Source organism: Gymnodraco acuticeps, unplaced genomic scaffold (assembly GCF_902827175.1).
Source record: "Gymnodraco acuticeps unplaced genomic scaffold, fGymAcu1.1, whole genome shotgun sequence".
Classification (NCBI taxonomy): Eukaryota; Metazoa; Chordata; class Actinopteri; order Perciformes; family Bathydraconidae; genus Gymnodraco; species Gymnodraco acuticeps.
Window position 1 is genome coordinate 39,001 of NW_022990726.1, and position 13,796 is coordinate 52,796.

General features: G+C 41.8%; 1 protein-coding gene across 4 annotated transcripts; it reads left to right on the forward strand.

Annotated features, from left to right (window-relative positions):
- The first annotated feature begins 1,914 nt into the window (after positions 1-1,914).
- Positions 1,915-12,355, forward strand: LOC117556481. 4 transcript variants are annotated; one of them, XM_034231805.1, is made up of 11 exons: positions 1,915-2,080; positions 2,445-2,525; positions 3,879-3,988; positions 7,283-7,395; positions 8,546-8,688; positions 8,975-9,059; positions 9,248-9,395; positions 9,627-9,820; positions 10,732-10,870; positions 11,385-11,500; positions 11,655-12,355. In XM_034231805.1, exons 4-11 carry the CDS (start codon positions 7,336-7,338, stop codon positions 11,913-11,915), a joined length of 1,146 nt encoding a protein of 381 aa, XP_034087696.1. In that variant the 5' UTR covers positions 1,915-2,080; positions 2,445-2,525; positions 3,879-3,988; positions 7,283-7,335; the 3' UTR covers positions 11,916-12,355. The 4 variants fall into 4 exon arrangements, with proteins under 4 accessions (XP_034087696.1, XP_034087695.1, XP_034087698.1 ...); XM_034231804.1 differs by having other exon boundaries at positions 1,915-2,076; XM_034231807.1 differs by having other exon boundaries at positions 1,915-2,076; positions 11,434-11,500; positions 11,655-11,906.
- Positions 12,356-13,796: the final 1,441 nt, after the last annotated feature.

Consider the following 13,796-nt stretch of genomic DNA (forward strand, 5'->3'; position numbering starts at 1 on the left):
CAGTTCTGCTTTTAAAGTTCCATCTCACAGCCGGTGGCCGTGGGATGCGTCTCTGTGTTGCCTCTGCAAGAGCTGCAACACGTTTTGGAGCACCGGAGAAAAAAGTGGAAAAAGCAGTTAGATCTGCAAAAAACACCTTCAGGATGCTCATCCTTGCTGAACACAGTTGCTGCAGGGTCAGGTTCAGTTGGTGGGCGTAGCAGTGAACAAACTGAGCGTTTGGGTACGTCTCCTTCATCACCGTCTGTACCCCGCGCACGTTACCGCTCATGACGGCCGCCCCGTCATAGGTCTGAGCGATTAGCTTTTCTTTCAGCTTCAGGGGTTCCAGAACAGCCTTGATGCTGTTAGAGAGACCTACACCAGTTTTGTCCTTTACTTCCACAAACTCCAAAAAACGCTCTGTAACTGTGAGGTCAGGCATAATGTATCGCAGCACAATCACCATTTGCGATTTACAGGAGACATTGGTTGTCTCGTCGGCCTGAACGGCAACAAATGATGTGTTGTCCACTTGCTTGGCTATTTCCTCCCTGTACACATCATACATGCAGTCCAAGAGTTCATTCTGTATGGTGCTTGATGTCCCTTTGAAAACAAGCTGAGCTTCGTAGTGCCGTCGAAGCCTGGAATCGCCCTCACACATTGTCTCGAAAATTGACCTGAATATCCCTGGATTCAGAGAGTCCGCCGACTCGTTGTAGCCCCGCAGTGCTGTCTCACATTTCCCACACAGTTTAATACAGGTGATGATCCGACCAAGCACGTACCTGTTTTCTTCCACCTTCCTATTATGAGAATCAATGCCGCGTCTGTAGGCGCTGTCAATCTGAGCTGCAACATTCACCCTTCCAAGTAATCCCAATTTTACGGCATTTTCCAAATGACTGTTGCTGCTCTCATGCTTCATTGTCCTCTCCGAAAGATGCTTTAAGTCCTTGTAACCTGTCCTCGACCAAGTACCTTGATCTTCACCAAAAAGCAGGCAAGGAAAGCAAAAGAGGGAATTCTTCTGGATGCTCGCCGTTAGCCATTTCTTTTTAGCAAACCACTCAGCGTTAAACCCACGTTTAACTTTGCCCGCAGTCTGGACCATTTGGAAATCCGGTGGATGGTGGGCACCGAGGCGCTTTACCTCCAGTTTCTCTCCGAGACTAAGTGTCTCAAATGTGTGCTCCAGTAAATGGTCAACTTCATTCATTTTCTTTCAGTTTTTTACTTCTTTTAATCGCTGGTGATGTTAGCTATATGCTGCTCTCTCGTCTCCTCTTCAAACTACACGTGACGTTTCGCAGCACTGCACACGTGAGTACTTACAGCCAATCAATTCTGAATTATGTGAGATGACTTATGGTGGGGATGGGAGCACTATGCCCCTACGGTCATTATTTTTTTGCCACACACATTAAATAGAAAAATACTCTGAGCATGCGCAGTGTAGTTTTTACAATCACCGTTCACTTAGACTGTGAGAGGGAGGGGCAGGATCGGGTTTTGTCCCACATGGCTCTAAACAGCTCAAAACGGCACTCTAGACACTAATTAGAAGAACACAGACTAAAACAGAAATATACAGACGAATCAGATTATTAAACATGACCTTAAAATATATTTTATATGTTTTTTTATTTATTTTTTAGTATTTTTTTGTAATCATTATTTGTAATACTTTCTTCTGACACTAGGTGGGGCTGTGCCCCACCTGCCCCTAATGACCCGCCGCCACTGGTTGTGATAACAGTTCAATAGGGATCTTTAGGCATTTAACAGACTGTGCAAAGTATAACATTAGCAGTTAACGTCGGCTACAAATGTTTTACATTTCTGTCAATGAGTGAAAGAGCCTTGAATTTACGTTGTGATGCTATGAATTATTATTTTACAAAGACGTGTGTTCTACTAGTAGCTATAAATGGGTCTGAACTATAGCTTTGGATTTGTGTGCAAAAGTATTAGATGTACAATAAGGCAGTATAAATCAGATGGCTTTTACGTCACAACTCTCTTTCCCAGCATGCAGCTCGGGCGCGGGCTTTCACACACACGGACAGACAGACGACAAAGAAGCTCATTGATGTAGGTAAGTTTAGGTTACTAGAGTTATTTATTAATTACATTAATCATTAAAGTTAGCAACTATTGAAGTTATTTTTAGGAGTGAGTGACCGGAGTCACCGAACCACATAATGTAACATTTTAGTTCCCTGCCATCGACGTGTTACCATAGGTTAGCTTAGCTTAGCATAGCACACCAACCAGCTAGCTAGCTAGGTCGTGTCAGGGGCAAATAATAATAATTCGTGAATGATTAAAATGTCTTCATGGAGAGATTTGGCAGACCCCCTGTAGTAACTGTACATTAGTAGCTTGGTACCTTACAATAAATGTTAAAACATTGCACAGTTTTGTGAAATTCTAATGTACTTAATCTGATGTGATTCTAGTAGAGGGTTTCACCATGGACACGTTTGTCACAGAGACGTTGACTGCATGGCAGCTTGAGAACTTGATTGACACATTTAAAGGTAAGTTAATTTTTATTGAGACAATGTTGAGATGTTACTATTAAATATGTTGTTATATATTAAAAAGAGCAAGGTAGGGCTGCAACAAACAACTAATTTGATAATCGATTAATCTATCGATTAATGAAACGATTAATCGACTATTCGGACTATTACTGTATGCTTTGCACAATTTCTCAAACGCTCTTATTTAGCCATCAACTTGTAGATGTAGCTTGAGCTTGTTTTAGGCATGTGGAAACTAACAAGACAATAAAGATGAATACTTGATTCAAAAATACATATTATTAAATTAACTAAACACATTTTGAACAAAATTAACATTGCTTTTAATTTAAATTAAATACATAATATTTCACATCAAAAGAAACAACAGTGTTTTAACAAATGGTATTAAATAATGTGATGACAGAACTGTAAACAGAATAGGTGAAACTTTAACAAACTAAATAACTCAGTTTCCTCTAATAAATAAAATAGCTTTTGAAAATGTGTGCATCTTAAAATGCTTAATTTTAGATAACTAAAATAAAGTGTAGCAGCAGCTTGAGTTTCCCTTTTTCTTTGTTAACCGTTTGACATCATGACTTCACAGTTTCAGCCGATTATAGAACAATATCAGTCTTTACATCATAACAACTGAACAGTTTAAAGTTTCTCTTTCTGTCCCTCTTATATTGCAGTCCCTCACTCACTTTGTTCTGTTCAGTGTGAGAATTGAGCTGGAGCTTATTGTCCTGCCAGGAGTTTAGATCTGGGCTGACATGGAGTCAGGGCCATTCTCACACACATGCAGGTGCTCATTGGTTTCAGTGCAAACACAGGTAGGTGAAGAAAGAGAGAACTATTCGAAGCAGAAAAGAAACAGCGTAATATACCATCTGACAAACGCCTGTGCTATAATGCTTCAATTAACTGCTATTCTTTATAATATACTCAGATCAATAGGAGACAGAGATGTTAAGCTATAAATCAAGGGTTTTTATTATTATTTACAGAAAGGGTGGGGAACCTTTTTCCTTTACATTTTTACAACATCCTCCGAGGGCCGTACAAATGATTGAACTCAACCTCTGCTTAAAAAAACTAAAATCACAGCCCATTCATTTCGCCTTTCTTTCATGCTGTGCAAAGAAAAAGCAACCAATCCAAATGTATTTAGTATCCTATCCATGTGAACATGATTTAAGTGGGGGGGGGGACCTCACCTCCTCTAGGGGGGTCCGGGGGCATGTTCCCCCGGGAAGATTTTTTTTTTAAATATTGAAGTTAAAAGCATCAATCTGGCCTACATCTGGTCCCACAATTGTAACCACATTTACAATCTTTATGATTTTCATTTTTGAATTTCAGACCAGGAAGTTGATGAGGAAAGTTTCCGCCTGCTGGATGCCATTGCCATTGCCTCGCTAATACCGAAAATTGGACACCGTGTCAAATTCCAGAAATGTCACAAGGAACTTGTGAGTAAAGGGTTTGTTTTTATCTGAAGTGGCAGATAAGCTTTCTTCTCTGCTCCATCCACTTATTTGTTTCACACCTTGCCTTGCCCTTTAAGAAGTGTCAGCTACAGTAGTTAATGATGGCATATACATGCTTTCGCTGCAGACAAGTGATACCCGGTGAAGCTAAGGGTCTGTTTGTTCATTTGAGGGCAGTGCATGGCATGAATAGTGCTTCAACATTCTGGCAGTGCCACGAACATGGTTGCAGGCGTTCTTTTGGGTATGTGCGGTCTTTCAGAAGACACCTTGTGCAGCATTATGTCCCAGACCATTATCATGGCACTGAACAGCATTCCAGGGGGGCCTCAAGAGCATCCATTTCAGTTCCCATGAATGTAGACAATTCTGATCCTGTAGAGGTCCAAAATGAACATGATGGTTACTGGGATGACTTGGAACCAGAAACCATAACCGAGCGAATAGCTCTGTTTTTGGCAACCCTTAAGGCTAAATCGGCACAGACCTACAGTACAGTACGTTTTGTTGTGCAACAAACATCTAGTTTGGTTTCGGACATTGTCAGTTCACTCCAGAGGAAGACAATGTATCTGTTTGAGAAATGTGGTCATAGTGATGAACCCGGGGTAAAGGAACTGGCCCATGATTTTGAGGCAGCAGCTAGTCCATTCGAAGGGTTTGAATCAGAATTCAAACAGATGCAGTATTTTGTCAAGTCAGGCAACTTCATTGACCCTGTAGAGGAGGCGTTCACTGGAGAGTCCTTTGTGCAGAGAAGGGCCTCTGCTACTGGGACAGTTAGACAGGTTTTACTGCAAGATACGTTTTATCGTGTCCCCCTGAAACCTCTCTTGCTTAAAGTGCTTGAGATCCCTGGCATTTTGGATGCCATCTTTGCCTGGCAGCAAAGAGAAGATGGAGTCCTTTCAGACTTCTATGATGGGGAATACTGTAAGCAGCATCCTCTCTTCTCCAGGGAAGTGTCTGTTCCACTTCTGTTGTACAACGATGACTGAAACAGTCAACCCACTGGGATCAAAGGTTGCAGTGCACAAGTTGGGGTTCATTTACTTGGTCATCAAGAGTTTGCCCCCAGCGTTTTTATCAAAACTCTCATCACACTTTCTGGTGGCAGTTTACAAAGTGGATGATTCCAAAACCTATGGGATTGATAGTGTTCTGCGCCCAGTCATAGAGGAACTGAAGGATCTTGAGGTCAATGGGATCTCTCTCGACACACCTCACTTTAAGGGTGAAATGAGATTTTCAGTTGCCCAGTTGTGTGGGGACAATCTCGGCTTGAATGCCATTCTTGGATTTACTGAGTGCTTCTCCAGTAATTATTTTTGTCGCATCTGCAAGGCACACAAGACCACAACAAAGACACAGACAAAAGAGGATGCATCCCTGATCAGAAATGAGGCAAATTATGCTGCAGATGTTAGTCGTAACAGCATGTCAGATACTGGTGTCAAGAGAGACAGTATTCTGAATAATTGATCCAACTTTAATGTGACACACAACAAGGTTTTGGATATTATGCATGGCTTGTTGGAAGGGGTAGGTCCATTTGAACTGAAGTTGGTTCTCGCCTCCTTGATTGAGGACAAACACCTTACCCTTGACACGCTCAACTTCAGAATCACCAGTTTTGATTATGGCTTTTCTGATGTCAAGAACAAGCCAACTGTGATTGGGAAGCAGGAACTTAGAATTCCAGAAAGGGCAATGCGTCAGTCTGCATCCCAAACATGGTGTCTTCTCAGGCATGTTCCGTGTATGATTGGGGACCTCATACCGGAAGAGAATAAACACTGGGAGCTCTTGCTCCTCCTTCTGGAATGCATGGAAATTGTTTTCTCTCCATCTCTGACACCAGAAGTTACCGTTTATTTAGCCGCCATCATTGAAGAGCACCACTCTCTGTTCCTTGAGCTGTACCCCCACAAGCACCTTATTCCAAAGCATCACTTAATGGTGCACTATCCAGGTGCAATACTGAAGTTGGGACCCCTGATTCAGTTCTGGGCAATGCGTTTTGAAGCGAAACATGCCTTTTTTAAACGCATCTGCCACATCACCTGCAACTTCAGAAATATTTGCAAGACAATGGCATTTAGGCATCAGATGACTCTGTGCTACTCCCTCCTCGCTGGTGATGTATTCAAACCGGAAACTGAAATTGGTCCAGGTCACAGCACAGCTGGCTGTAATGGATGGTTTTGGTGAGGTACAAAGTGGTCTTGAAGATATCCCACCCTTTACTGAAACCTTTTTGCCAACTTGGGTAAAGGTTAGTGGTACACAATACAGACCTGGCGTGACAGTATTTCTGTCTTACGCTGCTGATGGAGACCCCCAGTTTGGCCTAGTGAAAAATATTCTAGTCTTGGATCACTCAGTCAAGCTTGTTGTCCAAAAGTGGGATACAGTAGGATTTGATAGGCATGTGTTTGCCTATGGTGTTGAGGCAACCACTAATGTGTTTGCTGTTGATCAGAGTTACCTCCAGGACTATCACGGTGTCCATGCAGTGAAGTCCTACAGAGATGATGACAATTACTCATACGTTTCACTTAGATACAGAGTCTTTTAACCGCTGCATCCAAATTCTGGGGATATTTGCCAAAAAAAGCAACACAAAGCATTGAGAGCTTGTAGATTGGCTATTGGCTGCAAAGATATTTGGTGTAGAGAGAAATTAGAAATGATCTCCGCTAGGCCAGATTGGCTTAGCCTGGGATCACTAACAAGTTCTTCCACAGTAGGAACTTAAAAGTAAATTAGAGTCAACTGGAATGGAATATGATAAATCTGAATGATACATCTTGATCACATGGCTGCAGAGATGTGTACCATTTGTATGAGTTTTGTTCAAGTAGCAGCAAAAAGTGTGTTTTGGAGAAAATGCACACTGGTGGAAAATATAGTCCAGCACAAATGGTCATGACTTATACGGGGAGTTGAGTCATGAGCCTGCACGACCAAGGGTTCAAGAGTTATAGGCCAAAACATGGAAGTGGGCTGTTGCCACCATGAGGCGATTTGAAAAGTGTGGGGCAGAGGTTCTTCCTTAGCCTACTGGGAGTGTGCGTGCAAAGTTTCACACTTATCGGTCCAGCTGTGCTGATGATTAGCTGCTCACATATGGGTAGGATTGATTTAGGACATTTGTGATGGCATTGCCTGATCCCGTCTCTGTAAATACAGTTGACAGAATTCTGAAGTTGACCGTTCTATCATCTATATGGTTTAAGAAGTCTTTGGAATCATCCCTTAACCGATTCTCTACAGACTGCCATTGCCACTAACGCACCAAGGGTTCTCCAAGTTCTGTAGACACTTCAATGGAGGAGTCCACATCAAGTAATCTCCTGACTGAGACGTTGAACCTGCAACCATCATTTGTAAGTATTGACTAAAGAAATCCAAGTGAAAATGCAATCCTAATGATACTGAATTTTAATTTATTCAACGATTTGTTAATTTAACATGTATTTACACAATTGTCAAGTTATTTGATGAGATGTTTTGTACTAAAACATACTCCTAGGCTCACTTGCTGTTTTTGTGTTCGTGGGTTGTGTGTGTTTAGTTTCTACTCCCTCCTGTCGTGACTGACTGACAGTGTGACTTGAGTTCTGTCTTTTCTCTCTTCTTTCTCTTCTCTGTCTGCGGACTGCGCCCCTGGCCGGTGTAATAACTGGCCAGTGTAATAACTGGCCAGTGTAATAACTGGCCGGTGTAATAACTGGCCCGTGTAATAACTGGCCGGTGTAATAACTGGCCAGTGTAATAACTGGCCGGTGTAATAACTGGCCAGTGTAATAACTGGCCGGTGTAATAACTGGCCGGTGTAATAACTGGCCAGTGTAATAACTGGCCAGTGTAATAACTGGCCCGTGTAATAACTGGCCAGTGTAATAACTGGCCAGTTATTACACTGGCCAGTGTAATAACTGGCCAGTGTAATAACTGGCCGGTGTAATAACTGGCCGGTGTAATAACTGGCCAGTGTAATAACTGGCCCGTGTAATAACTGGCCCGTGTAATAACTGGCCGGTGTAATAACTGGCCGGTGTAATAACTGGCCCGTGTAATAACTGGCCAGTGTAATAACTGGCCAGTTATTACACTGGCCAGTGTAATAACTGGCCAGTGTAATAACTGGCCAGTGTAATAACTGGCCGGTGTAATAACTGGCCAGTTATTACACTGGCCAGTGTAATAACTGGCCAGTGTAATAACTGGCCCGTGTAATAACTGGCCAGTGTAATAACTGGCCAGTTATTACACTGGCCAGTGTAATAACTGGCCAGTGTAATAACTGGCCGGTGTAATAACTGGCCGGTGTAATAACTGGCCAGTGTAATAACTGGCCCGTGTAATAACTGGCCCGTGTAATAACTGGCCAGTTATTACACTGGCCAGTGTAATAACTGGCCAGTGTAATAACTGGCACTACAAATCCTGAACCAACCAACCTAAACATTGGAGGGAAAAATGTCCTCCCAAAGTTTTGTCAGTTTTCATTGTGATTCATTCTATGTTTTATAGGCAATTCGCCAGATTCTTCAAGGCACTACTCGGGGGAAAGAAATAGTACAGAGTTTAGAAGAAAAGCGCTCCATCATCAGCAAGCAGAGAAAGCAACTTGTAAGACTACTTGTATCTCACCTGCTGGAAACCAATGGTGAAACGTGAGTGAGCCGCATATGAATTATTCTGTGAACATACACTTTCAAACAGATGAGATAAGAAATGTCAGTAAAGTAAATGTACGATGTTGCTGTCCAACACTGGCTATCACACACCTTCAACAACAACCGAGGAGTGCATGCGGTGAACAGCAGAACTCAAATGCACTTTAAAAGCGCATCACAATTCAGTGTTTAATTCATGGTTTTGAATCGTCATATATTTGTAACAATGATTACTGTCTCATCTCATCGTTCTTTGACAAACTTCTACTGTCTATTTTAACAGGCCATCCACAGACACAAAGAAAGCCCTTGCCGTGGCATTGGTGTATGAATTCCCTTGCCTTTTGGATGGTACAGGCAGTGGCTATGTAAGTTAATCAATCAACACATAAAGGAGAACACTCCATACACACACACCTAAAAGAAATGTGCTCAAACGTTTTTCCTAGTGCACAGTCACACACACATTTTGGGATTGCTCCTTAAAATCCCATGTAACCATCTTCATGGTTTACGCCAGGCCAATTTAATCTGAATCTAATTTTCTCTTTTACAGGGAGCTTGGTACACAACTGGCCGAAATCACAAACCTGCTACAGGTTTCCTGGAGGAGCGCTTGAGGAACGCCAGGAAGCGCATGAGAATTCTGAAACGACCACGCCACCAAGAACAACAGAAGGAACCGACCGTCCCCAGTACACCAGGTAATACTAATAACCAATATTAATTATCCCCGCCAGGCTAGAATAGACAAATGCAAGGGATTATATTTTAGGTCCCATGACTCTTCTGTCCATCCATCTTCTAAAAGCTAGTCTCAGGCACCGCTGGACCGATTGGCGACTTTTCACACACTCTCCCAAGTAGGCCAGAACCCCAAATGTTTGAAATCAGCTATAATGAATCTGAGGACCTCTGTACTCATCATTCAACAGAATATGATGTGCCTCCTGAAAAACTTCTAGAAATGGTTGAATGGATGAAGGTCAATCGGTATCCGGTGTCCCAAGTTGAGGACTACATGAATCAAACAGCTCTACATAGAGGCAAGTGGATTCGCAGCAATGGATCTAAAAGCCTCCCGGAAATCTTGACTGAGTTCCCTAGGCTTTTAGACAATCCTGGCATGGTAAGAAATGATTTTGCTATTGCGGTTTTGTCTATTTGAATGATACTCTATTTGTGTTAGGATTTGAAGTAAGGCAGGACCCAAATGCAGATTGAGGAAAAGCGGGTTTCAAAGTGTAACAAAAGGCGAGCTTTAATTACAAAAGGTTGTTGACAATGAAAAAACAAAACAAAACCATGAATCCATAAACAGGTAGCACAAGGTAGCATCCAGCCAAAAACGACAGTGACAAACATGGAGGGTGACAGGAAAGACAATGAACCGACAAGGAACACAGGGGAAGACAAGACTAAATTGTATTGTCATACTGATATTTTGTACAAACTGTGAAGTCCACTGAGACAAATGTAACATTTGTGATATTGGGCTATAAATAAACATTCATTGATTGATTGATTGACTAAATACAAAGAGGGGCAATCACAGGGCAAGACACAGGGAGGGAATGCAGAAACACAAAGGCAATAGGTGAACACAATCAGACACAGGAGGGAAAACACAGGAAGGAAGAAAAGACACAGGTGAGGAGGGAGGAGAAAACACAGAGGCACAAGGTGAACACAATTGTGTTATCAGGCAGGAGGGAACACAGAGACAGGAAGCAACAGACAAGACGGGGGGGGTGAACACTTTTCAAAATAAAACAGGAAACCAAAAACAGATCTAGACAAGACAAAACACAACACAGACAGATCGTGACAATTTGACTGATACTCTGCAATGCACTACAAGTTTATGTTTAACCACTTAGACCCTACAGTATATACTTTGTAATAATTGAATAATGTACCTGTTGAAGTGACACTGGCTGTCAAATTGTCCCCTAACCCTTTTCCTAACAGGTACTACAAGCCCATATCATTTCTTTAAACACTGTTCTATTGTTTTTCATGTTTTTCAAAATGTATCAGATATCACAAGACTTCCAGCAGCTTCATCCAGAGGCAGTGAGAGAACTGTTTCAGAACTGGGCTACTATGAGTGACCAAATCCTTACATATGCCCAGCGAGAGGGAAAACTGCCCTTGGTGTTTGATGACATGACACCAGGTAAGCTATTTCTTACTATGTAACACACACCGGTTCTTTGAAAATAGCAGATGTACATGCTTGCATTGCGTCCCAATGAGACTCGTTGTGAGCTTGTGGATCTGCAATTTTTTTAATATTTTAACAATCATCTGTATGGGGTCCCTTGCACAACATGTTTTCGGATGGGAGTGTGTTGACAAATACATAAATACATGAACAAGTTTGTGAACCACTTCATTAGATACCTTTTGTCTTTCTTTGATTCCTGCTCCCCCCCTTCCTTTTCTTTCTCTTTCTGGAAACAATCAAAACGATGGAGCTTGCACAAAAACAAATTTCACCCACTGTTTTACAACAGTGTTTTTGTAAACCTGTGATGTGACAATAACGATTCTGATTCTGATAAGATGTCACAACACTTCCTGTGATTATAATAGGCTATACAATTCACGCCTTGTTTTTACCATTCAACACCATCTTTATATACTATTTAAATGTTGATGTTAATATATATTTTTCTTATATTGCGTAGACCGAGCTTTGAAAGTCCTGCTGATTCTGCTTCCTCCATCGGTCTACAGGATTGGAGGAAAAGTCCACAGACCCACCATAGAGGAGTCCCGCAAGTCCTTCATTAATATCCAACCAGTAAGTTTTACTTTTGTTTTTCTACTTCAATAATGGTGGGTGTTTCTGTGTTTATATACTAGCATTTTCATACTTCAATAAAAAAGATAATAAAAACAACATGCTTAACTTAAATGGCAGGTTATATTGCAAGTAACTGTTGTGTAATTAACAGGTGGGCACCAACATGGTACAGTACCTACAGACAGTAGAGAGAACTCAACCCTTCCCGCACATCTTGTGTCTTGGTGATGACATGACAACATGCCAGACCTTCACCATTGTGTCAGACAACGCCATTGAAACGGACACTTTGCTGGGTGCAGTAGATCTGTGTTTTAAGGCTTTCTTTGTGTTTGACCTCAATTACACAAAGCAGTGTCTCCCCACCTGGGAGTTTATCCAACAGGCAGTATATAACATTGATGGAAAATGAATCCTCAAATGTCAAATTTATGAGGACATCAATTGCAGCTTTGGCCTAAAGGTACACAGAGAGAAGTAGCCTTTTAGTGATGTGTGTCAAACAAGTTGACAGCTGCTCTCTAAAAACATGATTGACACAAAACATGATTGCAGAAGACAGTAGGCACACACTTTAATTGTGTCAAAACATTGACCCGCGTTTACAGTACCTACTATTCCTGTTAATTCATTTATTTTTATTTTATTTTTATTACTTTACGTGATTTAATTTACTTATTATTTACTTATTTAATTTACTTCATTTATTTATTGACCTTGTTATGTTTGTGTCTGTATATAGTTTCTGCTGGGCAGAGAAATGTTTTATCTCTATATTTAAACATGTTCATGTTATTTAAACCTGAAAGAGAAGTTGGTCCAGATAACAGCACTTTGTAATATATCATTTGTTTTAAGGCTCTTTGGTTTTTTTGGGGGGGGGGGGGTTGCATTTGTATTGTTTGCATTGTTCTTTTATAGTGGCCTGAATGTTGACGATTTGCCAAAGATGTTCAAATTATGAATAAATGCATTTTTATATATATACGGTGTGTTTGGAGATTATTCATTACACTATTATACATTATTATTATATTCTATTTAGCCCAACAATATAGTTAATTTCAATCACTAGCTTGGGTCAAATAAACAACCCAATGTATGGGTTAAAATGATCCAGCCCAGCATATGGGTTAAGACAACCCAGCGCGTGTTCTGTCCTATAGTGACTCAGCAGCTGGGTTATGATTGGGTTATTTTTTAACCCAGTAGTTTTAAGAGTGTACTTTAACGAAAAAGTATCAAAAAATTAAAAACTCTTCCTAATGCTGCCAAAAGGCCCAAGCTGCTCTTATAGTCTTCAGATGGGTCTCGTCGTTCTCCATAAGCTGTTCGTAAAGCTTCTTCATTTTAGCCTCAAAGAGTCTGGTGTTTCTGAGATTGTGCAGAATCGCCTCGGTAGCTCCAAAGACTCTCCTCTCCGACACGTGAAGGTGGCTCTGGTGTAGAGCGTCCCGAATAGCTGGAATGAAACGAACGGTCCACAGTCTCTTTACCACTTCATCATAGTTTCGATCCAGATAGTATTCTTCGGTCGGAAATAAACACTCGTGCTGCATCTGACTTGGGTGATCGACTTGACATCCGTAACATTTTTCCTTTCTGTAAAGGTACACGACCCTGTCCAACAGATGAACTACAACTGCTTTTACCGTATTCAGGAATGACGATGTCCGAGCACGTTCTGTAGCATCACCCTCGGGAGCACAAGGAAAGCATGGCGCATCAATGCCTACTGCTGTTGATTCCCCTGGAGACTCGGATGGAGGTTGATGCATATCCAGCCACCCCGTAATATCAATACCAGCCATATAGCTGTCGAGATCTGGTGTCCAGATTGTTAGAGAGGATGGAGGTCCTACAGGCGTTTGCTCCAGGCTGCAGCTCGCGGTGAGAGAGTTGTTTTCTCCCAGATCCATGGTTGCTGCTCACAAAATGTCCTTGAGGTGTTCTCATTTTTAAATGATCTGGTGAGGAAAGGCGGGACTTCTTATGTTGAGTGGTAGGCGGAGCACTCTGTAAAAAGTGAGAGTCTTTTGCAGTCAAACCGGGGGGAAAATCTGCCACTTCCTCACAGAGCCCCTCCTCCAACACACATGAACGCGCACACATGACCAAAAGAGGGCACGAGATAAGTTTGTGCACAGGCTGTAGGCGTCTGAACCCCCCGCACTGCTGCATTCGTTTCTTGACTGACGCTCCGGACGGATGGCGGTAAGTTGTCACAGGCTGATTAAAAACCCCATTCGAGGCGTCTCTTGGCCATTTTCCTTTTTTGAAAGGTGACTTGGTA

What these genes read in the sequence shown, in the direction of transcription:
- LOC117556481 (XM_034231805.1), top strand. Translation starts at nt 7,336, where the DNA reads ATGGAGGAGTCCACATCAAGTAATCTCCTGACTGAGACGTTGAACCTG. An exon ending in TTTTAGACAATCCTGGCATG is followed by an intron (nt 9,821 to 10,731) that starts GTAAGAAATGAT and finishes AAAATGTATCAG; the next exon opens with ATATCACAAGACTTCCAGCA. An exon ending in CCTTCATTAATATCCAACCA is followed by an intron (nt 11,501 to 11,654) that starts GTAAGTTTTACT and finishes TGTAATTAACAG; the next exon opens with GTGGGCACCAACATGGTACA.